At 41.4% G+C, this 27,385-nt stretch overlaps 1 protein-coding gene across 1 annotated transcript in view; it reads left to right on the forward strand.

Moving 5' to 3' along the window:
- The window catches only part of LOC120918206 (signal transducer and activator of transcription 5B), a 165,327-nt gene that overhangs the window by 58,845 nt on the left and 79,097 nt on the right, over positions 1-27,385 (forward strand). Inside the window, exon 2 of the mRNA XM_040329696.1 lies at positions 25,565-25,701. Within this exon, the coding sequence (XP_040185630.1) occupies positions 25,574-25,701 (128 nt within the window). The 5' untranslated portion in view covers positions 25,565-25,573. The remainder of the gene's footprint in view (positions 1-25,564; positions 25,702-27,385) is intronic.

Consider the following 27,385-nt stretch of genomic DNA (forward strand, 5'->3'; position numbering starts at 1 on the left):
GATGTTCAGAGGCATTTGAAATGCCAAATGCCTGTAACAGCTTGTAAACACTGCTAAACATGGTGGTAAATGACACTCCTATCTCTCCTACTCCATGTCCTACTATTGCTATAAACTCTATGGGGTGGGATATAGTATGCTGATTCATTTACATTCACTAGGAAACTCACAAAAAAGCGTAGTTTAATATAAATCGGTACTAAAATATCAAATGTAATTGCTAATACCTGTAAATTTAAAAAAGAGCAATGGATGCAGATGCCGTCAGAACAAAGTCAAAGCTAGTGTCAATCATCTTTGACAAGCATAATAAAAAAAACATTTGATGTTCAATAAAGACTAACAATGAGGGGGAAAAAAGGATACGATCCCCTGACAAAGAAACAACCAGTCTATAATTTCAATGGTAGGTATATTTTAACAGTGAGAGACAGAATAACCACAAAAATATCCAGAAAAATGCATTTCAAAAATTATAACTTGATTTGCATTTTAATGAGTGAAATAAGTATTTGATCCCCCTATCAGCTATCAGCCCTGGTTCACACTGGGTACGATTTGGAACGATTTGAGATGCGATTTGACATGTCAAATCGCATCTCAAATCGGCAGCAATTGTCGGCAATGGCACTGTCCTAATCAGTGCGACGCCGCATCTGCGATTTCAAAAAGTAGTTCCTGTACTACTTTTTGCGATTTCGGGCCGCGATTTACATTAAATTGCGGCCGAAATTGCGGCGAAATCGCGGTAAAATCGCGCATTTTACTGCGATTTTGAATTCGCAGCAGTGTGAACCTAGGCTCAATATGATTTCTGACTCTCGGTGTCTTCTGAAAGGAGTGCTCCTAATCTCAGCATGTTACCTGTATAAAAGACACCTGCCCACAGAAGCAATCAATCAGATTTTAAACTCTCCACCATGGCCAAGACCAGAGAGCTGTCCAGGGATGTCGGGGACGAGTTTGTAAACCTACACAAGGCTGGACTGGGCTACAAGACCATCGTCAAGCAGCTTGGTGAGAGGGTGACAACAGTTGGTGCAATTATTCGCAAATGGAAGAAACACAAAATAACTGTCAATCTCACTTGGTCTGCAGCTGGGACCAAGACAACAATTGGTAATACACTACATCGTGAAGAATTGAAATCCTGCAGCTCCTGCAGGTTCCCCCTGCTCAAGAAAGCACATATTCCGGCCACCTGAAGTTTGCTAATGAGCACCTGAATGGTTCAGAGGAGAACTGGGTGGAAGTGTTGTGGTCAGATGAGGCCAAAAACTCTTTGGCATCAGCTCAACTCGCCATGTTTGAGGAGGAGGAGGAATGCTGCCTATGACCCCTAGAAAACACCATCCCCACCATCAAACATGAAGGTGGAAACTTTATGCTTTGGGGTTTTTTTCTGCTAAGGGGACAGGGCAACTTCACCACATCGAAGGGATAATGGACAGGGCCACGTACCATCAAATCTTGGGTGAGAACCTCCTTTCCTCAGCCAGAGCATTGAAAATGGGTTATTCCACAATGTCAATGCTATTCCAGCTTGATAATGACCCAGAGCACATGGCCAAGACAACAAAGGAGTGGCTCAAGAAGAAGTACATTAAGGTCCTGGAGTGGCCTAGCCAGTCTCCAGATCTCAAACCCATAGAAAATATGTGGAGGGCGCAGAAGAGGAGTGGGACAAAATCACTACTGAGATGTTTGCAAACGTGGTGGCCGACTACAAGAAACGTCTGACCTCTGTGATTGCCAACAAGGGTTTTGTTACCAAGTACCAATTCATGTTTTGCAAAGGGGTCAAATACTTATTTCACTCATTAACCACTTCCTGACTAGCCGTCGTCATTATACTGCGGTTGTGAAAACTGCTGTAGGTGTATGTCGGCTGCTTTAAGAGCTATATGGGAAGCGCGATGCCGGAGCCAATGCATGCAGCCGCGATGTCCGCCAGCAGCCGCGATGTCCTCCAGCAGCCCGCAATCGTTCCTCAGAAAGCCAGAACGGTGATCTGACTGTTTACATTGACAAGGTCTGGAGACTGGCTAGGCCACTCCTAGGACCTTAATGTCCTTCTTCTTGAGACACTCCTTTGTTGTCTTGGGAAGTAAAGCGAGATCTGCTGTTCCTAGTGATCAGGAACAGCGATCTCTCTTTACTCCCTTTCAGTCCACTCCCCCCCCACAGTTAGAAATGCCTCCTTAGGAAACACATAACCCCTTGATCACCCCCTAGTGTTAACCCCTTCCCTGCCAGTGACATTTATGCAGTAATCGGTGACCATTTTTAGCTCTGATCGCTATATATATGTCAATAGTTCACTTTAAAGGTGTCCGATCTGTCTGCCGCAATGTTGCAGTCCCACTGAAAATCTCTGATCACCGCCATTATTAGTAAAAAAAATAAATATGAAATGGCATAAATATATCCCCTATTTTTTTAGACACTATGGCCCAGATTTTCAAAGGGCTTACGACGGCGCAACGCCATGTACGCCGTCGTAAGTCCTAATCTGGGCCGTCGTATCTATGCGACTGATTTTTAGAATCAGTTACGCATAGATATCCATCAGATCCGACAGGCTTAGTAAGGCTCTTACGCTGTCAGATCTTAAATGCATTTTTTTTTTTTGTCGCTAGGTGTCGCCTAATATGCAAATTGGATAGATACGCGAATTCCCGAACGTACGCACGGTCGACGCAGTGAAGTTACGACGTTTACGTAAGGTTTGCGTGGCGTAAAGTTGCCCCTGCTATATGAGGGGCAACCAATGTTAAGTATGGCCGTCGTTCTCGCGTCGAAATTTAAAAATTTACGTCGTTTGCGTAAGTCGTCCGTGAATGGGGCTGGACGCCATTTACGTTCACGTCGAAACCAATGACGTCATTTGGAGCAATGCACGCTGGGATATTTTCCGGACGGCGCATGCGCAGTACGTTCGGCGCGGGAACGCGCTTAATTTAAATGCTCCACGCCCCCTACCCAGCTAATTTGAATTAGGCGTGCTTGCGCCGGGCGATTTACGCTACGCCGCCGCAACTTTACAGGTAAGTTCTTTGTGAATAAAGCACTTGCCTGTAAAACTTGCGGCGGCGTAACGTAAATGAGATACGTTACGCCCGCCGAGTTTTGCGCGATTCTACGAGAATCTGGGCCTATAACTTTTACACAAACCAATCAATATACACTTATTGCGATTTTTGGTTAAAAAAATAAAAATAAAATTTAGAATAGTACATATTGGCCTAAACCGATGAAGAATTTTTTTTTATATTATAGCAAAAAGTAGAAAATAGTATTCATTTATTTTTTTTTTTTTCAAAATAGTGTTTTTTTTTTTTTGTTTTTTTTTTTGACCATTGATTGTTTTTCTGAGAGGACAACCTAGGCTTTCTTTTGTCAATACTGTATTGCAAAGTTTTCAATTCTGCTAAAAAAATAATTATGTGACAATGGTGAGAATAAACAATAATTGGAATAAAAAAGCAAAAAAATTGCTGAGAGGAGGAAATGTGTTAATTAGGGCTGATGACGGCTATGTAAAGTTTTTTTCAGAAGAGCGTTAATTAAGGGTGACTAAATGGCACAAAAATGCAGTATAGGAAGAAGGCAAGCCAAGAGAAGGCTGTGTGATGTTTTGGGCAATGTTCTGCTGGGAAACTTGGGTCCTGTCATTCATGTGGATGTTATTTTGACATGTACCACTACCACCTACCTAAACATTGTTGCTTACCAAGTGCTTCATGGAAGAGGTATTCCTTGATGGTGATGGCCACTTTCAGCAGGATAAAGCAGCTGCTTGGCTGTTATCACAAGCAGCGGCAGGGGACATCCAGGTCTCCCCAAGTGACCAGCTGGCTGGCCAGAGTCCCGAACAAAGGCGGAATCGGCTTGGATCGGGTCTCCGATGTAACCCGGAAGCGGTCACGACGTCACAAACGGTTTACTCGGCAGCCGAAAGTCGGCAATTTAAAAAAACTCGCACGCCAAAGAAAAAGCATACATAAATCGCTCTCGCATCCTTATACACGGTCGTTTTTTGTCTTGGAAAAAAACGTTGTGTTTTATCATGAAAAAAACGACATTTTTCAAACTTCATTTTTAAAAACGACGTTGTCCACACACCATCGTTTTTTTAAAATTGCTCTTGCAAAGCACGGTTACGTACAACACGTACGACGGCACTCTGTTCCATTCAAGCTCCCGTTTCATAACTTGCTTCTGAGCATGCGCGGGTTTAAAAACGTCGTTTTAAACGTCGTTTTAGCCCACACACGATCATTTTTTTTTACACAAAAAACAACATTTTGAAAAACTACATAAAAAATTGAAGCATGTTCGAATTTTTTTTGGTCGTTTTTTTAGAAGACAAACGATGTGGAGCCCACACACGATCATTTTAAATGACGTTTTTAAAAACTTTGTTTTATTTCAAAACAAAAAAACGACCGTGTGTACGCGTCATTAGAACGAGAGCAATAATTCTAGTAAAAAAGTCCTCCTCTGTAAATTTAAACAAATAACCCTTAAAACTTTTTAAAACTTAGCCTTTGGAGATTTGTATGTGTCGTAGCTTGTCACCATTCCACGAGTGCAACTTTACCTCACACTGGACATTTTTACAGCAGCTGTTTTTGGCTGTAGACGTTTTTTTCTACAGTCATTAAAGTGGAGGTTCCATCAAAAAAACTATTTTGCTTTAAACTGTAGCTTACGACTAAAAAATATATATTTTTTTTACTCATCTGGAAATGCCTGTTGCTATGCGGTCCCACGAAATCTGCCTTTGAAACCACCTAGGATTCTGACATCTCCCTCTAATGCTCCTGGGAAATGTGTGTCATCATTTCCCAGGATGCAGTGCGCTGTCCAATTATCACTCCCCATCCAAGACTTCCAGGAAGTAAGTGCCTGTAGGCTTCACAATGCCCACAAGCAAAATGACAACGGTGTAGATATAGTTTTATAAACTATCTTTTTTGAATATCTATGCGGATCGGCGGCGGATTGTAAAATAGTAAGTGACCAAATTTATATTATAAAAACGCAGGATGAAAGGACATACATTTAAAAAATGCTAATTGTGGTTGTCCATGCACACGCAGTGGCGTTTTTGAGCAATAAAAAATAAAAATAAACTAGTGGGTTCTGAGACACGTTTTTCAGTTGTAAAAACGCTCTAGCGCTGATAATTGTCAATAAACACTCAAAAACTTCACTCGCGAGCATTTTTTTAACGTTTTTGATAAATTCTAAAAACGCTATTGCAAAAATGTTGAAAAACTCACTGCAAAGTTACTGGCGTTTTTATAATGTTATATTAACGTCCAGTGTGCATGAGGCTTAAAGCGTGACATGTTGGTTATCTGCAAGGGAGATATTTGCCAGCACAGCATGGGTCAACGTAGTAGCGTCCAAACGGATTGGTTATTGCATGATCACATCATAAGAACAGTGCAATGGAGCTGCCTGGGACGTCTTCCCACTCACCGGGGTGATTCGAGGCCTACTCCCTCATAGGAGCTCCGTCGCCATCTTGGGGCCTAGTGAATTGCGGACGACACCGCGATCGAGTACAGCGGGGACAGCGGACCGATCGATTCACCCGTCCTCCTTATCCAGCGACATACTGCTCTGAGAGGGGTGCCCGGAGCAACCATCCAAACGGTGACTGAAGGAAACACCCGTCTTCTTAACGGAGGCCCTCTGATGCACTCATCAATTGAGGTGATAGCACCATCTTGTGGCCTACGCACTTAATGCAGCATACATAAAAAAAAAAATTTTTTATGAGGTAAAAGCTGCTGGCTTTTGGATAACTTTCCTCATAAAATCACCCTCCAGTTCCTAAAAGCTCAGTGTGGGGGTTTAAGCAGTATTAATTACAAATATTTGCAAGAGCCTGGAAGCAACCCATTTTTTTTATTTTTAAGGCCTTCTCCTCAGGGTCTTAATAAACACCCAGGATCCATTTTACCTCACGCCTGTGTGAGAAAACAGGGTCTGCCCTGTTATTAATATTATTTGAAGCATTTTGGATGACTTTCTTATGCTGAGGTATTTCTTTGTTAACTAGTTACCTAAATATAAGAACTGACTGTACGATTTTTTGGAATTCTCTCTCATAATCCGCCTCAGTGACTAAAACTCAGTGTGTGGTGACTTGTGACCATTTTCCTGCGACATTAATGCGAGGAACTGATAGAATATAGATGGATGTTATCCCCAGGTCACCGTTACATCTTGCAACCTACATAATCCATTGTATCACACTATTTGGAATTTTTAATATATTTATTTCTTCTCTAAACTGAAGTAATTTTTTTTTTTTTTTTTTGTACACTGGATTCCTGACTGCAATAATAGACTAATCACAGTAGTCAGAGGTTGGTTACCAACTCGACACGGTGCCCAGGGCCTGTGTTATACATTATCGGATTATCCTATGATTATCCCTGCAATGGAAACTTACTGAGGTGTTCCTACTCACTGTCTGATGTTAGTCGACGAAAGCTGCAGACCTATCCACTAATATGACACCTACATGATACGTAATTGGAGGCATTTTCATGGTGCTAGTCTTTTTACAATACTTACTGTAAAGGCTCAAAGCTAGGTATGGACTGATCACATGATTAACACCCGCTGAATGATGATGGTTATAGGACTGTTATACCTATAGGAGCTTATATAGGAGTTATAGGAGTGAACTGCTGATTCTAAATTATAGTGCGACTTAACTCCTGCTGATACAAATTCATTATAGCACTTATTATATATGAAGGGGAAACAGGGCAAAAAAAATAAGAACTCAATTATCAAGGAGAGTCTTTTTGATATGGACTCCTCATACAAGTCCTCAGGTGCCTGTGGTGGATCCGAAGTTTAATGAACAAATCTCATCTCATTTGATGCCCTCCTCATTGCCTCCTCCCTTAGGTTCTACTACAACTTCAGCTATATTTTCATCTGTAGTAAGGGAGGGAATAATACCTAAAATGGCTGATCAAGGGATTCCTATGGTGTCTCCCTCACATGACCCTATACAAGTAACTGCTAACATTGAAACTGCCCCAGAAGTTTCTTTCAATGTTACTGATCTCTATAACAGGATCTCTGAAATGCTGGAAAGGGGTTTAGCTCACACGGCTGAGAAAATTACTAAAGATATTAGGGCAGACTTCCAATGTCTTGGCAACAGGATTGATTCTGTAGAACATAAATTGGACACTAACGTTTCTAAAACTGAACAACATGATAACCATATCCATTTCCTACAAGAACAACTGGAGGCCGCTCAGGCTAAGATTGACGATTTGGAAAACAGGTCAAGAAGAGAAAACTTCAGAGTTAGGGGTCTTCCTGAGTCCATTAGGGACGTTCATTCAGCAATACGAGACATTATGAGAATCCTCCTTCCATCTGCCCCTGATATAAAATTGGAAATTGATAGGGCTCATAGATCATTAGGTCCACTGAGAAGAGATGGTTTGCCCAGGGATGTGGTGGTCAAGCCTCATTATTTCTCCACCAAAGAAGACATTATGAAACGGTCCAGACAACAGGAGAATCTTCAATACCAAGGTACTAATATACAAATATTTTCTGACATTTCACCATATACCATTCAGAAAAGAAGAGCAATGAAACCGTTATTGTCTGCCCTCATCAACAAAGACATCAAGTATAAATGGGCTTTCCCCTTCGCCTTAAAATTCAATTATAATGGTAGAAACCATATAATACATAATTTCCAAGAAGGTGAACGACTTCTGTCTGATCTGAAAATTATATCTCTTGATCCTGTCATGGACACTAATCCGCCTCAACTTCCATCTGCCAAGAGGAACACACCTACTAGTCCGACTCAAAATCCTTGGAACAAGGTCAAGTACAGGAAAATTGGAGGTGACCAAGCACCCTGATATTGAATAGACTTACCCAGGACGTATCTCTTAATCTTTAATTCAGATGGATTTTTATCCCGGATGCTTTTTAAAAAAAAGAAGACTCCGGGATTACATGTCTAGATTAATGCCGTTTTTCTTTAGATTATTCTCCTATTGTTTTTGGGTCATCCTATGATTCACATGCCTTTTTTCTTAAACTTGTTTTAAGGTGTAATGTTTATTCTGTCGGCAACTGACGACGGTGAGGTATTGAACCTCAACTTACCTCTTGTGTCGACACTTTGTCGACCCAATGGGTAAGAATATAGTCCTTTTCTGGGACTATGCAAAAATTTCTTGTTTGAATGAGGGAAGGAGAATCATTCTCTTCCCCCATTCTGGGTCACGAATTGACCTTGCACGATCTAATAGTTTATTGTGCTATATGTTTTTTTATTTTTCTCTTTTTATCTCTCCTTTTCATTTCTTTTTCTTTCTTCTTCATACTCTCTTCGTTTCTTCAGCCTGCCTGCCATTGTTCGTATTTGCGAGACTATTGATGATATCTGTACGGTCCCGCATGTTCATAGATGTCGACAAGACTTATGGCTGGATCGAATGATGTATCTAAACCCCTTAGTGTTGTTACTCACAACACTCAGGGGTTGAATTCTCCTGTTAAGAGGCGCAAAGCCTTTCAAGTATACAAGTCTCTCCGTGTAGATGTGGTTTTCCTTCAAGAAACCCACTTTCCTAAACGATACAACCCTTCCTTTATGCATGCCCACTTTCCATTGTTTTACCTAGCTAAAGCAGAAAACAAAACTAAGGGTGTGGCCATCTTGTTTTCTAGGTATTGTAATTTTAACCTGACTAAAGAATTTGGAGATCCGGAAGGTAGGTTTCTATTGTTACAAGGTACCCTTGATGGCAGACTATACACATTTATTTCTTATTATGCTCCTAACAGAGGTCAGAAAAAGTTTTTCTCACAGATGCTTGATACCCTCCGACCATTTATGGAGGGGATCATTCTTATGGGTGGAGACTCTAACCTAGCTTTTGACACGGGATTGGATAAGTCCAAACCTTCTGTCAAGGGAATCGTCAGACCGACTAAACTTAGTCTACAAGTAGCACGCATTCTACATCAGTCTAGATTAACTGACATCTGGAGGGAGATGAACCCCAAAATTAAGGACTATACTCACTACTCTAACCCTCACCACTCTTATTCGCGTATAGATCATATATTAATCTCTAACCATCACGTCCCAGCTGCCATTAAGTCTCATATAGTTGATGTTTCTTGGTCAGATCACTCGATGGTTCTATTGTCACTGAGGAGAGAGGACACTTCTCCTAAAGTGTCTCATTGGACACTAAATAAGTCTATTTTGAAGGACCCTGTCCTAATGAAGGATATTGAGCGATCTCTTCTAGAATACTTTAAGCATAATGATACAGGAGATGTGTCCCCTGAAACTCTGTGGGCTGCCCACAAGGCTTCTATCAGAGGCAAAATTATACAAGTGGCCGCTGGCCTCAAGAAACAAAGAAACATAGACATAAGGAAGCTGGAAAACAACTATCTAGAGCTCCGTAAAAAACATAAATCTGATCCTCTTAACTTTCCTACTCAGGCACTTGATGCAGCTAGATCTGCCCTAAACTTGGTACTTACCACTAAAGCTGGGGAAGATATGAAATGGACTGGAGCTAATTTTTATAAATTTAAAGATAAAATAGGCCCGATGCTAGCTCATAAACTCTCACCTAGATTTCAATCACGGTCTCTCCCTAAAATAAGGATGACTGATGGTTCTCTTACCCTGAATCCTAGGAAGATAATGGAGGCCTTTCATGATTTTTTTTCTAAGCTTTATGCATCCACTGATGATTCTTCTTCAGAGGGAATGGATGATTTTCTGGACAATTTGAATCTACCTCAATTGACCGAAATACATAGAGAAATGATGGAGTCTCCCATATCAGCTGAAGAAGTGTTGTTAGTAATTAAAAACCTAAAATTAGATAAAGCCCCGGGCCCTGATGGGTTTTCAAGTGCTTATTATAAAACATATTCGAGCATTTTGACACCTTACATGGTTAAATTTTTCAACCACATGACCGGTGGAGTTCCCATAGACAGGCAACTTAATTTAGCTTATATTTCGGTTATCCCAAAGCCAGAAAAAGACCATAGCCTGGTGGAAAACTATAGACCTATATCCCTCATTAACAACGATCTTAAGATACTCACTAAGGTAATGGCCAATAGAATGTCCTCTTTCATTGGCCAGTATGTTAGTAAAGATCAAGTAGGCTTCATCGCTGGAAGGCAAGGTCCTGATCAGGTTAGGAGGGCTGTGGATCTGATCTCCATTTTGAACTCGGGTTGGACTGGTGATACTAATCAAAGGGGAATGCTTCTTTCTATTGATCTACAGAAAGCATTTGACTCAGTATCATGGCCATTCATGTTAGAAGTGATGAAACGTTGGGGGTTTGGCACGAAATTTCTTGGAGTCTTATCTGCACTTTACTCTCATCCTAAAGCTAATATACGCTTTCAGGGTATTTTTTCGGAACCTATTGAGATTCATAGGGGTACTAGGCAGGGTTGTCCTCTGTCTCCCCTGGTGTTTGCAATAGTTATGGAATCCTTGGCTATAGCTATTCGTGAGAACACAAACATCAGGGGAGTTAGATGTGCCAAAATGGAGCATAAATGTGCCTTATTTGCAGATGACCTTTTACTGTTTTTGACCGCTCCAGATACATCCCTACCGGAATTATATTCTCTTTTAGACAAATTTTCTATGGTTTCAGGTCTAACTGTGAATATGGCCAAGTCTAGGGCCCTCAATGTTTCTCTCTCTGAATCCACGGTTTCTCTACTGAAGGAAAATTATGGATTCAAATGGGACACCTCTTATATCAAATACCTAGGTATCTATTTGACCCCCAACATCCAAAACTTGTATTTGGCCAATTATCCACCTATGTATAGAAAACTTGAGAAAGATTTGAGAGATTGGGGGACTCAGAATATAGGTTGGATTGGTAGAATTAACTCGGTTAAGATGACTCTTCTCCCTAGGCTTTTGTATCTTTTTAGATCATTACCCATACCGATAATTAAAAGTCATCTAAAATCCTTTCAAGGAAAGATTATCAAGTTTATTTGGAACAATAAGGGTCCACGCCTTCCATCTCGCACTCTCTATAACTTGCCTGAACAGGGGGGTCTGGGGGTACCCAACTTATTATGGTACTATCAATCAGCAAGATTGGCACAGTTATCGGAAACTTTTCTTAAACATGAACGCCCTGACTGGTTAGATATAGAAGAGCAGGCAACCCCGAATCTAACGATAGAGGAGTTAATGTGGAGTCCTACCAAGAATAGGCCTTCTATTTTATCTCCGACTCTTTCTCAAACCTTTGTTTTATGGGATTCACTTAAAAATAATCCCTCTCTAATTTCTAAAGGCAGACCTTTATCGAGTGTTTTTCTAGACCCACTCTTTGTTTCTAAAATTGAAGTAGATTCGTTCAAATGGTGGCATGACAAAGGGTTGTATCGTATAGGCCGTTTTTTTTCGCGCTCGGGTCCACTTCCTGAACAACACTTCATTGACAAGCTAGGTCTTCCTGTCTCAGAAAAATTAAGATTTTCTCAACTACATGACTATGCACAAAGCCTATGGGATAGTGGCTCGATCTCTGGACTATTGACACCTTATGAAAGTAATTGTGATCAGGGTTTGATCAGGAAGGGGAATATTTCAATCATATATCAATCGCTTGCTAATAACTGCACCAAATTACCTCATATGCTGGCCTGGGAAAGGGAACTTAATAACAACTGGGATTTATCTGACTGGTGTAGTAATTATACTAGATCCATTAAAGGATATGTGAATATATCCCTTGTAGAGGCTAATGTAAAAATTTATACTAGGTGGTATTTAGTTCCCGTTAAACTGGCTTCCATGTATCCGTCAACTTCGCCCCTTTGCTTCAGAGGTTGTCAGGGATTGGGGTCTATGGTACATATATGGTGGGAATGTCCCAAAATACGTGGATACTGGAATAAGGTGTTCAACATAATAAGACGTGTCACAGGCTGTAATTTGCATCAATCCCCCACTATCGCTTTACTTCACGGGATGTTACCCCAAACCTCCAAGGTTACTAGAAAACTCATCCTATACATTCTGACAGGTGCCAGGATCACAATTGCAGCTGCGTGGAAAAAATCTACTGTCTCCATCCGGTATATGAAACAAAAGGTTACATGGATTATGGAACAAGAAAAGAGGGTCTGTTCCATGTTGGATATGTCTACTCTTTTCCATGAAATATGGGAACCATGGATGAAATTTATGGGAATATCTTTTATCCCATAAAGGCTGTGGTGATATTTATATCCTTAGAACGATGTTGTTCGTTGGCAGGCAGGCTGCCATCTCTTTTTCTTTTTACTTTCCCCTGATCTTCTTTTTTTTTATTTATTTTTTTTTATTCTCTTTTTCTCTTCTTTTCATTGATTGTTCTTTGATTTGATAATTTTGTTTTTTACACGAGGATAACATCCTTGTTATTTCTCATTCTCAGAGTGTTATGTTTAGAAAAAAAAAAAAAAAAAAGATATATATAAACATTTGTATTAGCCTATGTTTAGGTTATCAAAAGATTCCACCAAATTTTTGGGGATGTTAGGTATGTTAAGGGTTTTGAAAATATATATTTACAGATACTGGTGGGTATTGGTGATAATTATTGGAGGGAGGGAAGGGGGATTGAAAGGTTTGCTTAACCTCTTGGACACAGACAGTTCCCAGTGGGGGTGTCAGAGAGGTCATTGTTATCCAGAAATCCTGTCCTTTATTCGTTCCATGAAATTAGACCCAGTACACACATGGGGTTTTTTATTGTGTGACAACAATAAGCCTAAGGAATTATATAGTATATGGAAATATCCTTTTATTTATTTAATTATAAATTATTGGTTATACCTAGCTTTTCTTTTTAGCTATTACAATCTGTTATACTCTCACTGTATGGTGATAGCATATGATATGGCTGTATATGATAGTTAGTTTCTATGACAAGACCATCTTCTATGTAAAGCAATGCATTGGATCTATTATTTTCTGTGTATTACTGAATCGTATACTGCTGTTATAGTACAAATGTATGTACTTTTATTGAAAATAAACTTAAATTTGAATGAAAAAAAAAAAGAACAGTGCAATGTTTTGGAGTCACGCAGGACCCCTAATCAGGCATGTGATGATGTTAGGAATCCATATACTTGGCGTATAATCATCTTTCACAATATACAAAAAAATTGGACTAACTTTACTGTTTATTTTTTGTTCATTCAGTGAGGTGTATTTTCCCCCAAAAAATTCAGTTTAAAGGAACGCTGCACAATTACCGTGTGACACAATATATTGCAACGACCGACATTTTATTCTCTGCTAAGAAAATATATATAATGTTTGGGGGTTCCAAGTAATTTTCTAGCAAATAAAATCAGATTTTAACTTGTAAACAACAAGTGTCAGAAATGGACCTGGTCTTGAAGTGGTTAATTCCTGTCCCAGAAATACAACAGAAAATTGCATAAAATCTCCCAAACTGAGGGGAGTTCCCATCTTGGGCAGGTGTCCCCAAAACAGGTGACAAGGACAGCAGGAGAAACTTGACAAAAGCTCTAAACTTTTCCCACTTAAATAATAATAAAAAAAGGCTTTACAGGCATACCCCACTTTTAAGTACACAATGGGACCAGAGCATGTATGTAAAACGAAAATGTACTTAAAGTGAAACAATATCTTTTTTCACTTCTAGGGTGTAGTGGGGTGTCAGGAGCTGTAGTTGAGGTCTCAGGGGCTGTATTGGGGGTGTCAGGGGCACACTGGAACAGGGCAGGCTATGCTCTCGAAGCTTTAGCTCCTTCTACTGCAGCTGCAAAATGTCTGTACAGTACTTGTAAGGCACATTACATACACTCGCGGGTATGTCCTTACTCGCGAGTGTATGTAAAGTGAGTGTACTTAAAGCGGGGTATGCCTGTACCTTGAGATACATTTTAATAGTCATACAGTAGCTGCCTGGCATGAAGGAAAAGTCAGGCCCCCTACTCCTCTGAGCCGCCAGCCATGGCTCTTTGCGTTTGTCCCTAGCTGACTTTTGCTGGGTGCAGTTCAGTAGAACCTGTTTAGCAGTATACTCCTGGATATTCATTGCGTCATTGTTTCTAGCGTGTTCACTTGTGTTTAACAATAGCAGCACTTGACATTGCTTTAGTTTAGTGACAGGAGCTCTTGGAGGCACTCCAGATGGGATTTTTGCTTTAGGAAATTTTGACTTCCTATGGGATCCTGGCAGCTAGGAAAAATAATGTACCCTCTAAAATAAGTTTTGTTTCCCATTCACTTTTTTAAATTGATTCTTTTTTTTTTTTTTTAAGTGTATTTTATGCGTGTACTCGAGAGAGTACCAGCCGGACTGCAGGAGTTGGGAGTAGGCAGGCCTCCCCCAGAGGCAATCTGCCACCTTTCTCCATGCCCCGGGTGGCAATGGTGGGTGTGTGAGGGGGTCCTCCCACACAGCCCGCCCTACCTGCTCCGCTTTGAAACCCAACGGGGCAGAGGGACTCCCTATAAGGGAGTGAGAGGATCTAGCCCGCTCAACCAGCCCCGTTAGTCCTTCGCCTCTCTTTTTAGAGACCGCGTGGTCAAAGTGCGTGCATGTTAACCCAATTTCGAGTGCGTGTAAGTGTGGTGGTTTTTGTGGGAGGGGGGTGGGCGTACTAAGCGCAGGCTTACCTCGCATAGCACACCCACCGGGAGCCGGGCTGAGACCACCAAACTCAATTCACATGTAACCGAGACCGGGATCCGAACCCCTAGCTGCAGTGGTGAATGGCTTGTCAGCGCAGTGCCAATCGCGTTGAGCCACCGCAGCTCCCTTGTTTTCCATTCACTTAGATTGTGGACTTGTAAGTATTTGAGACCAGAGAATTACATTCATTGTGTTGCTGCTGCAATCCACTCTGTGTATCCCTGGATCTAATGCCCCCCTCCACCCACCTTCTGCTCTCCTTCTAAATAGACACATTGCACAATAAGAATCCTGACATTGTGTATCCTCTGGCAACAACAACCGCCTTGAAGTGAGAGGTTAACCCTTTTCTATTCAGAGCAGAATGTTGCAAGATTTTTTTTTTTTTGTATGCTTGGTGTCAACTCTGAAATCGAATGTATCTAAATGTGATTGCAATCTTTAGTTTATATATGAAATTATTATTTCAACAATTACTTTAACGTAGTTGCTATAATTACTCCACTTGTGTACTCACTGCAAGTACATTATACACTTTATATTCCATTTAAATGGGATTTCAAGCTTAAAGTGGTATTATACACAAAACCAGATATGTAATATATTGCCCCTTACCAATCATTAGATCTGGTGGCTGAATTTTTTTTCTTTCATTTCAATTTTTTAGGCTTTTTTCCCCCTTTGATTTCACCTGGTGATCTGGCCAGTAGCACACCTCCTGTATTTGAGTGCCCCCCCCCTCTGGATAAAGGAGCTTGATTATTGATTACAATTGCCCTTGGGTGGTAATCTACACCCTAGTTAACAAAGTGCCACATCCTAGTAATTGGAAGAGTTTTGGAAAAAAATTGACTTTTATAGGCACATAAAAAATATAACTAATTTTAATATTTCACAATATATCACATATACACATGATGCATCACAAAATAGATAGAAATACACATATATGAAAAACAAGGCCAAAGTGGTTGATCCACAGGAGAATACTTATTGTAAATGTAGAAAACTTGCTGCGGGGGTAAAGACGATATTGGAACCCACGCTGATGAGTATACAGTATTTCCGTGGTATGTCCACGAGGTCCTTGAGAACATTTTTAAACTGGATGAAGGAGCAACAGACACCTTTGGACAGCCGCATTGACGGCCTAGATGTACCAGCAGATTTAGATACACTAACACATTTTTGCCAAATTCCAGTTTACACTGCAATTACACAAGCAGTTACAGCAAGTTCTTTTTCCTTTTTAGAATAAAGGTTTTATATGAATACATAAAAAGCTGATCATTGTAAATGGTTTGTCCCAACACTGCTACATATGCAGGGGAGGTTGTTCTGTTGTATGCAGTCACTGCAACTATTTTTTTAAATTACATACAGTCGTCAGAAATCTATGTATGTCTACTGCAGGGTACTTAGAATCCCTTATGCATATTTCTACACCACCTATTATCAGCGTTGATTGATAACCCCTCTGCACGTTGTTTTTTTTTTATTATTATTCTTACGAAAGACCATCCATCATAGTTATGGTTCTAATATAAGTTAGTCAAGAGGAAAAAGGTATGCTTGGGTAGCCAGTGGTCCATGGGTGTCTGATTTTAATTATCATTGTGAGTTAACTAGTTGTAGATTGTGACAGGTGTGAAAAAAAAGTCTGATTTGATCCCAAGCAAAGGAAAGATAAATTGCATTCTTTTCTCCTTTTCTTGTACATCCAATTATGGAATTAGAACATGCTGATATCTTAATGTGTTCAAGTCCTTTTGCCACTCTGGTTTGCCTTTGCTTGGAACCGCTATATCTAGTACAGTATAGAGGGTCCTTTTACCCCATTGAAGCCTACTTATAACGTTGCAGCTTTATTTCATGCTCAAGAGTGTGGCAAACATTTGTTAAAGTACACAAAGCATAAGCAGGGGTTTCTTTTTTTTTTCCGTTAGAAAAGAGGGTACCCTTTAACATAAATCTGAACCCTGATTGACTACCATTTAAGTAAGTGTATAAATGCCATGCTAAACTAGTGCTCATTGATGAGACCTATATAAATGAGTGTAATAGAAAACAAACAATACTAAAATAATAATAAAGTGCCAAAGTGCTTTGTGACAAAATGCAATGATAATGTAGAAGAATACAGTGGCTTGCAAAAGTATTCACTCCCCTTGGCATTTTTCATGTTTTGTTGCCTCACAACCTGGAATTAACATGGATTGTTTATTTAATTTACAGAACATGCCCACAACTTTGAAGATATTTTTTTTATTGTGAAGCAAACAACAAATGGTGCATAACTATTCACCCCCCTAAAGTCAATACTTTGTAGAGCCACATTTTGTGGCTATCACGGCTCCCACATCTTACCACTGGGATTTTTGCCCATTCCTCCTTGCAAAACTGCTCCAGCTCTTTCAAGTTGGATGGTTTGCACTTGTGAACAGCAATCTTTAATGCCCTGTACACACAACCGTTCCATCCGATGAAAACGGTCTGATGGACCGTTTTCATCGGTTAACCGATGAAGCTGACTGATGGTCAGTCACGCCTACACACCATTGGTTAAAAAAACGATCGTGTCAGAACGCGGTCACGTAAACCACGTACAACGGCACTATAAAGGGGAAGTTATTTTCAATTATTATGTTGAGAACACTGACAACACATAAACAGACAAAAAAGATAATGCAGAGCCCAGTTCTGTTTATAGGGTGAAGACGGATAACCCAACGTTTTAACGTTTCGAGGCGTCTTAATAGGACCTCTTCTTCAGGTCTCTCCTACCTTAGGTCTCTGTGCTGCCTCTCTGATTAATGCCCTCCTTGCCCGGTCTGTGAGTTTTGGTGTGCAGCCGTCTCTTGGCAGGTTTTCAGTTGTGCCAAGTTCTTTCCATTTGGTTATGATAGATTTGATGGTGCTCCTAGAGATCATCAAAGATTTGGATTTTTTTTATAACTTAAAGGATCACTAAAGGAATTTTTTTTTTTTAGCTAAATAGCTTCCTTTACCTTACTGCAGTACTGGTTTCATGTCCTTATTGTTCGCTTTTGCTTTGAAGTGGTTGTAATTCTGCTGTGATCTCCACACTTCCTGGTTGTCTTTTTCCTTATAATCATCCTACTGGGAGCTTTTCACTGTACGTCTAAGCTGTCATTACTGTGTGTCTAAAACTTAACAGAACCAATCAGATTCATTTTAAAAACAAAACACTGCCCTGGATTTGTTTGTTTTTGTTCTGTGTGTCTCTCTAGTTCGCAGGAACATGAAAACAGTTTAAAAGTGAAACTAACCTACAGGCACATTATATGATTGATTTTTTATCTATTTGTAATCATTTTTAAAAGGAATCAGGTAACTTTTATGTCTCTATACCCTGTAAACAGTCATTTCAGCAAAATCCTTTCCTTTAGTGACCCTTTAACCCTGATTTGTACTTAGTGGTGCCTCTTGCTTAGGTGTTGCAGCCTCTGGGGCCTTTCATAAAGGTGTGTATATGTAATGACCGATCATGTGACACTTAGATGGACATCACTAATTATGACTTCTGAAGGTAATTGGTTGCATCAGAGCTTTTTATTGGCTTCATAACAAAAGGAGGTAAATACATACGCACTTGCCAATTATGCGTTTTTTTTTTCTTAAAAATAGTTTTATGTATATATTTTTCAAATTTTACTTCAACTTAGACTATTGTGTTCTGATCCATCACATATAATTCAGATTAAAAAAACATTGAACTAAAGGCTGTAATTAGGGTTGTCCCGATACCACTTTTTTAGAACTGAGTACAAGTACCGATACTTTTTTTCAAGTAGTCGCCGATACCGAATACCGATACTTTTTTAAAATGTGTCCCCAAATGCAGCCATGTCCCCCCACAGATGCAGCCATGTCCCCCCACAGATGCAGCCATGTCCCCCCACAGATGCAGCCATGTCCCCCCACAGATGCAGCCATGTCCCCCCACAGATGCAGCCATGTCCCCCCACAGATGCAGCCATGTCCCCCCACAGATGCAGCCATGTCCCCCCACAGATGCAGCCATGTATCCCCCCATCCAGCCATGTATCCCCCCCATCCAGCCATGTATCCCCCTCATCCAGCCATGTATCCCCCTCATCCAGCCATGTATCCCCCCCATCCATTCATGTCTCCCCCCATCCAGCCATTGTCTCCCCCCATGCAGCCATGTCTCCCCCCCATGCAGCCATGTCTCCCCCCCATGCAGCCATGTCTCCCCCCATCCAGCCATGTCTCCCCCCCATCCAGCCATGTCTCCCCCCCATCCATTCATGTATCCCCCCATCCATTCATGTCTCCCCCCATCCATTCATGTCTCCCCCCATCCATTCATGTCTCCCCCCATCCATTCATGTCTCCCCCCATCCAGCCATGTCTCCCCCCACCCAGCCATGTCTCCCCCCCACCCAGCCATGTATCCCCCCCATCCAGCCATGTATCCCCCCCATCCAGCCATGTATCCCCCCCCATCCAGCCATGTATCCCCCCATCCAGCCATGTATCCCCCCCATCCAGCCATGTATCCCCCCATCCAGCCATGTCTCCCCCCCATCCAGCCATGTCTCCCCCCCATGCAGTCATGTCTCCCCCCATGCAGTCATGTATCCCCCCATGCAGTCATGTATCCCCCCATGCAGCCATGTATCCCCCCATGCAGCCATGTATCCCCCCATGCAGCCATGTATCCCCCCCATGCAGCCATGTATCCCCCCCATGCAGCCATGTCTCCCCCCCCATGCAGCCATGTCTCCCCCCCATGCAGCCATCGTCTCCCCCCATGCAGCCATCGTCTCCCCCCATGCAGCCATCGTCTCCCCCCATGCAGCCATAGTCTCCCCCCATGCAGCCATAGTCTCCCCCCATGCAGCCATAGTCTCCCCCCATGCAGCCATAGTCTCCCCCCATGCAGCCATAGTCTCCCCCCATGCAGCCATAGTCTGCCCCCATGCAGCCATCGTCTCCCCCCATGCAGCCATCGTCTCCCCCCATGCAGCCATCGTCTCCCCCCATGCAGCCATGTTCCACTTACCTGCATCCCCGCTGCCGCCGACTGTGTAATACGCCGGGAACGTTACAGCTTTGAATCGCTGTAATGATTGGCCCTGCGCTGCGTATAGACACTCCCCCTTGCTCGGGATTGGACAGTTCACCCGAGCAAGGGGGAGTGTCTATGCGCAAATCATTACAGCGATTCAAAGCTGTAATGTTCCCGCCCGTATTACACAGTCGGCGGTAGCGGGGATGCGGCGTAACGGCGGCGGATCGCGGCGGCGGATTGCGGCTTCGATTGCGGCGGTCGGCGGGGGGGGGGGGGGGGTGTCAAGTATTCTATTTGTGTATCGGGGCGGGGTATCGGCGTCTGAGTACCGCCGAAAAAACTCGGAATCGGTCCCGATACCGATACTAGTATCGGTATCGGGACAACCCTAGCTGTAATGTAACAAAATAGGTAAAAAGCCAAGGGGGGGGGGGGGTGAATACTTTGCAAGGCACTGTAGTTGGTAAGGTTGAATAAAAACAATAGTCCACCCAGTTCAACATTTGTAGGTGTGTATGTAGAAAATAATTTTCTGTATCCTCTTATATTGTTTTCGCTCAGATGCACGTCTAAGAGTCTTTTAAAACTATCCGTACTTCGTGCTGACACCACTAATTGTGGAAGAAAGTTCCACATCCTTACTGCCCTGACAGTGAAAAAAAAACCTATGCATCTCAAGGTTACGCTGCTTCTCTTCCAGTCTCATTGTGTGGTCCTGTGTCCTCTTAGACTCCCTGGGACTGAAAGGGTTCATACTTACGCTGGGATCACCGTAGAGATATTTGTATATCGCTATCAAATCTCCTCTCAAGCGTTTCTTCTCCAGGCAGAACACATTTAGTGCTTGTAGTCCTTCCTCATAATTGAGATCCTTTAGTCCCCATATTAATTTAGTTGCCCTTCTCTGGACTCTCTCCAGCTCCAGCACATACTTTCTGAGGTTTAGTGACCAGAACTAGACAGCATACTCCAGATGCGACCAAACCATATTTTTTAGAAAGTAGCAGAAGAATTGTTTTATCTCTGGAGTAAATTCCTTTTTTAATGCATGCTAATGCTCTGATGACTTTGGTAGCTGTTGCTTGACGTGGCATGCTATTGCTCAGTCTGTCTTCTACTAGGACCCCTAGATTCCTTCTCCATCCTGGAAGTCCCTTGGGGCTCTCCCCCTAAAGAGTAACTTACGTTTATATTTTTACCCCCCAAGTGCATTACCTTACATTTACCAATGTTAAACTTAATTTGCCATTAGCCCATTCCAATAATTTATTCAGGTCCTCTTGTAAAGTTTCTATATCCTGCTGTGTTATTGCCCTACATATTTTTGTGTTAGCAAACAGAGATCGAGCTATTTGTCCCATCCTCTATATCATTTATAAATAAATTAAACAGAATTGGTCCCAGGACAGAGCCTTGGGGTACCCTACTAAACACTCTGACCATTCTGAGTACGTTATTTATCACAACCCTTTGGACACGCCCCCATAGCCAGTTTTCTATCCAGACACCTACCCTATGGTCCATGCCCACAGACCTTAGCTTGTAGATTAAGCGATTGTGTGGGACTGAAAAAAATGCTTTTTGCTAAATCCAGATACACCACATCCACTGGCCTACCATTGTCCAGATGGCAGCTCACTTCCTCGTAGAAGGTTAATAGGTTGGTTTGGCAAGAGAAACCTTTCGTAAACCTAAGCTTATTACTGCCAATGATACGGTTTTCATCAGCAAATTCTTGGATATGGTCTCTTAGCATCCACTCAAACACTGTAGTTTACAAACTACTGCTGGTTGTTTTGTATAGAGACTTTTAAGCTGATCGTTATTCGCTTCATTCCACACAGCAGTAAAAAGGAATGCCACATTTATACTGGTAAATTAGGCTATTGTGAATTATAGCGGCAGGTATCTTCTGATTCCTGCTGCATCTCTGAGCAGTTTGGTACAGCCGCCCCGGCCCCATTCACTATAATGACAGGTCACCAGCGGCCACAGCTTTTCACAGCTCTCTGCACAGCCAGTGATTACCTATGTTGCTTTGTGCACTGTGATTGGCTGCTCAGGTGATATGCACCAGGGCTGTGCCGCCATCTTGGTCCTCTGCCTGTCTCTTTCGGGTACAGTCAGACAGCTACTGATGATGTGCTGGACCTGCCTTTTAGTCACCCAATCTGTGTGCCCGCTTATACAGCCTCATTGGAGATTGAATGTTAAGTGTCCCAGGAGGCTGAAGGACCAAGTACGCATCATTCTGGCTTAGGCCAGAATAGTGGCAGGGCTAAAGGAAAAAATCTCTCAGCCCATTTGATCAACTTCCCTTTGTAGTTAAGCTTCTAAAACTCTTCCAAATCGACTCCTCATGTTGGTGGAATAGCTAGTTTCCCTGCAAGTGGCTGTGGTTCCTTCTGCTGACCCCTAGAAAAAGCAGGACACATTAGTGACATAGGGGTCATCGGAAGAAACCACCATGGCTAGAGGGGGGCATGCTGTTTTACACCCAGTGGATTCAAGGTGGTGCGGGGAGCTCTGCTATAGAGTGAAGTTTTCACAAACGGGCCAATTAACAAGTATGTACAATGCTTCCCTGATGGTTTTGTTGACCTTGTCCTTTATTGCAATGTATTTGTGTCGTGTTATACTGCAAGCTTGTTTATGATAATCTCTCAGGCAACATTTTGCAGCATGGAAATCCTTCTGTTCATAGTTGCGTAAATTGTGTTAGTCTCACACACACACACACCTAGTCTGCAGACATCATGCTTTGTGTGTATTTGCCACATTCTGACATATGAAAAGGTAATCACACACACCATTAAAATTTGACTTTGACTTTTTCAACATATTTGAATAAACGACACCGCGCTGACGTAGTGTATTCATTCTCACTGGATGACTAGATGTCTTAAATAAGTTTAAAGATTGCCAAAATATTTCAGCTGTAATTAGAAACTGAAATTAATAAGAAAAACAATGTAAGAAAAATATCCATAAGTGATTTTTATTTAAAATGATGGCTAATTTTAATCAGGACTGGCTAGTCCAGTAAATATGGCCCAAGAGCTGGCTGATGCTAAAAGTAGTCTCCAACAACCCCAAAATGTAATTGCAGGTATCTCTTGCAGCAGGTAAATCTTGCAACAGTTAGTGTCGAAAGCACACACACCAAAGAGATTGCACCAATTTAACCTGCATAGGAAGTGTGCCAAGAAAAAGTCTTTGCCTATATGTTCTATGACAAAATGTAGTCATGCTCTAATGCTGTTTTTTGAGAGCAAAGACCTTGTGGAACAACGTGCTGTGGACTGATGAATCAAAGGTAAAGTTATATGACCACAATAGCAGTAGACAAATGTGTGGAACAAACCAAACAGCATTTCAGGAGATGTCATATCAACTGTGAAGCATGGTGCTGGAAATTTTATGATTGGGGTTGCTTTGCTGCTTCAAGGCATGGAGAGCTTGAAATCTTTGTCACGTATGAATTCTACATCGTATCAAAGTGTGCTTAAAGCGGAACTTCAGTCATTTTTTCCATCTTACCATCTATTAAATCTTCTGCCCTTGTTTTAACTTTGTATAGTTTGTTTTGTTCTGCCAGAAAATACCTTATACAGCCCACTTCCAGTTTCTTGTCTGGTAAAAAAAAAACTAGGCTTATGACATCATGCACAGCTCTCTCTCTCTCACTCTGGTGAGAGTTTGCCAGGAAGGGAGGAGGGATGAGTCATAAGAGGGTCAATTAGAGCTGCAGAGCTGAAGGTGTGCCTCCTGTGTAAATTCAGGAAGTGAACAGGCGGCCGCTTCAGCTGCCCACAGTTAAAATTGTTTCAGACAGACTGCAGCATATTTGGCAAGTACAGAATCACAGTACATCTATAATAATATGCAAAGTGGTTGGAGGGAAGCTTCAGAATGGCAAAGATGTTTTTATTTCAAATTATGTGAGCAGACTGCAGTTCCTCTTTATTGAGAATGTGAGGCCGTTTTTCCAAAAGTTTAAGCTTAACCAATATTATTATTATTTCAGGTACTTGTGTAGCGCTGTCAATTTACGCAGCGCTTTACATATACATTGTACATTCACATCAGTCCCTACCCTCAAGGAGCTTACACTCTAAGGTTCCTAACACACACTCATACATATACTAGGGCCAATTTAGACAGGATCCGATTAACCTAATTGGAGGAAACCCACACAGGCACAGGGAGAACTCCAGGCAGATGGTGTCATGGTCAACATTCGAACCAGCGGTTCTTTTTGCTGCTAGGTGAAAGTGCTATCCACTACACCACTGTGCTGCCCATTATGGTTGTTTCGACAAAAAGATCTGAAGGACACAAGCAAGACACCAAGAAATGGCAAAAAATAATAATAATGGAGAAACCTTCCACATTGCAATGGGGTTGTTAATATGGGTAGTTCCTGGGATACATAAAAAAACAAACATCTTGTAACTGAAGGAATTTGGCATGGAGGAGTGGTGAAACATTTCACTAAAGTCTAAGAAGTTCTTTTACTAAAGACAAATTGGTTACATTATGCAAGGGAAGTTGCCCAAGAGTTCTGTGATGAAGTATCACTTTGCATGGAATACTCAATCACGTGTATGGAAAATTTAAAACAAAAAAATGAATTTTTTGTTTGCATGTGACTAAAAGTCAGCAGAGCTTCACCTTATTCATTACATTTTGGGGCAAAATTGTCGGTGAATAGTGTGTAACTATGTAATACAACTCCAAGAAGCCATTTCATACAAAGGGGGCAATATGAGCTTCTGAGTACACTAGTGTGCACCATTGGGCTATGTTCACACCTGGGAATGAGCCTGACACTGATTACATGCGAGAATCCCAGCGATTGGACTGTGCGTGTTCAGAGACGATCACAGGTAAGTACTGCATGAGTGATCACATGTGAGCGGCTATGATTGGCTGCGGGAGCCGCAGTTAGTCACTGGCAACTGCCACTGGGGTATTGGGCCCATGTGCGCAGGTGTGACTGTAGCCTTATTTGATTCATTTTTACATTGAATACATGATCAGAAAGGCAAAGTTTTCTTGTGCTTTAAGTATATGCCATTTTTTGTGTTGGGGTACGTACTTTTTCCCTTGACTGTACATAAAACTCGTGTTAATTTTTGCATCATATGACAGAAATGCTTTCTGTAAAGCAGCTATTGCTTGGTATGGACGGACCATAATCACATTTTGTGTCCTCCACATCCGATACCATACATTCTGTTGGGGTTTAATCTGAATATATCTGTTTGGGATCACAGATTCTTGGAGGCTTTGGCATAAAGAAAAAGTATGTGGAAAGCTTTTTTTTTGGTCGTATTTCTCTCCTGCCACTCAAGAGTGCACTTATTATGCCCTACTGTGACCCAGAATATTATTCAAATTCCATAGAATATTAGAATACCATATTGTCGGGATCCACCCAGATACCTGATTGTCAGCATGCTGCTGAAAGTCAGAGCCAGCCACTCCTGCCCCTCCTCAGCCTGGCACTCCAGTGAACGCTGAAGGGGCATAGCAGAGAGCGGTGACTGACGGCCACCACTCTCTGCTCTGAGTGGTGGAGAGCTGAGAGTGATTGTCATGTGATTACTCAGTTCTCGGGCTTGGAGCAGGTGGGGTAAATCGATGCTGCAGCATGAAGGTGTACATGTATGTTTTTTGTTTTTTTAGAATGCCACAATTCTCCTTTAATGGCATTAGATGGATGATGTGTTTTTCTTTCATCTCCCTTCAGGTTTTCACCATGGCAGTGTGGATCCAGGCACAGCAGTTGCAAGGCGATGCCCTACGTCAGATGCAGGCGCTTTATGGGCAGCATTTTCCTATAGAGGTGCGACATTACCTGTCACAGTGGATAGAGGCACAATCGTGGTATGTATATAGTGTCCTATTAACATATAAATAATGCTTACTTTAATCATTGAACATTCTTCCTGTCAATTAAAGTGGATGTCAACCCCCTCTCATCCTTTCTAAACTACTGTCATAGTGCTGATCTATAAGGATATACATGCCTCCTGCATGTATCATTACCTGTCAAATGTTTCCCCTCTGTTATAAGAACTGAAAAACTGCAGATTCTGTGGGTGGGTCTGTTGTCTGGAGCTCGGTGGGTGGAGTCGTAATGTCAGTAGATTCCCCGCCCACCTCTACACTCCCCTTGTCAACATGCATTTTTTTCCTGTGTGTTCCTTACACTGAATTCTGCTATAATCACTAATATCCAGTCAAAATCCAGAAAAGTTACCACATGACTTCAGAAAAGGAGTGGGGGTGGAAAGTAAAAAAAAAATGTCTGTCTCCAGGCTAGTGCATGAGATATGTAAATAACCTGCCACTCACAGCAGGGGGGCGGAACGGACTAAGGTTTTTCTCTGTAAGTCCGTTTTATTTCACTGAAAGAGGATTGCTCAGAGCTGGATTAACTCTGTGTGGCAAGACTGGGCACAGATTATAGGAAATCTTATACTGTATATTGTGAAATCAACAAGTCACAATGTACAGTATATTTTATTGTATATATTATACAATATATATTTTTTAACCACCAATAATGAAATTAAATACAAAAAGTTCACATATTTAGAATGAAAGCCTAACTCCAGGCATAAGCATTTATTTTTTGAATGTGTGAAAGGGATTGGTCCCTCTGTCAGATTTGTACTGCTATTCGTGATATTACACCCCCCCCCTCCCCCCGTAATAAAACCTAACTGTGGTTCTCACTCTTCTAAATTTAGTTTTTTATAGCTGTCTGTCACTTCCTCCTGTACTGATGTCCATACAGGAAATTAGAAGAATCTCATCAATAGGGACAGAGCAACAAAACCAGACAGAGGTTCAAACCCTTCTACGTCCTATTTGAAAAAAAAATTATGAGCTGGAGAAGGTTTTTAATGTTTTCTGTTATAGAAATGTACATACAGTCTCTCATGAAGTCAACATTGATAGGTCTGGTTTTGTGGACGCGGCACACAGGCTGTGGTCTAGTTTAATAAAATGTTAGAATAGAATACTGCACTAGGTTTCCTTATGTTACCACTTTCCTGCTCTATTTAAATTACCTTAAAATAGAATACAGTTTGGATTTGTTTATTCGTTTAAACATAATTACATTTATTGTTGTTTAGAAGAAATGTTGTTATCACTGTCACATAATTATGATATACTGTAGAGTACATATGACATATACCACTTCTAGCCAGCAGGGGGCAATGTGGGAGGTTATCACTACAGGTTTTTTACAAGGCTTATTTGCTGCTGTTATGTGAGACTTGAATATCAAGAGATCAGATTACACACCTAGCTGAATAACTGTATGCATTTAGAGGGGGACAATCTTTCAGTAAAACAAACAAAAAACAAAAAAAAAATACACATACACATGCAAATGCTGGGCTTTCTTATTAAGAGACTGCCTATAATGCTCATAAAAGTAATGTACAATTTTTTTTCACTAAATAATATTAATGGCAGTTTCAATTTCAGTTTACATTTTTAATGTCACACAATATTTGCGCAGCAGTTTATCAAACTCAATTTTTTATAAGAAAAT

This window comes from Rana temporaria, chromosome 12 (genome assembly GCF_905171775.1).
Source record: "Rana temporaria chromosome 12, aRanTem1.1, whole genome shotgun sequence".
NCBI classification, from domain to species: Eukaryota; Metazoa; Chordata; class Amphibia; order Anura; family Ranidae; genus Rana; species Rana temporaria.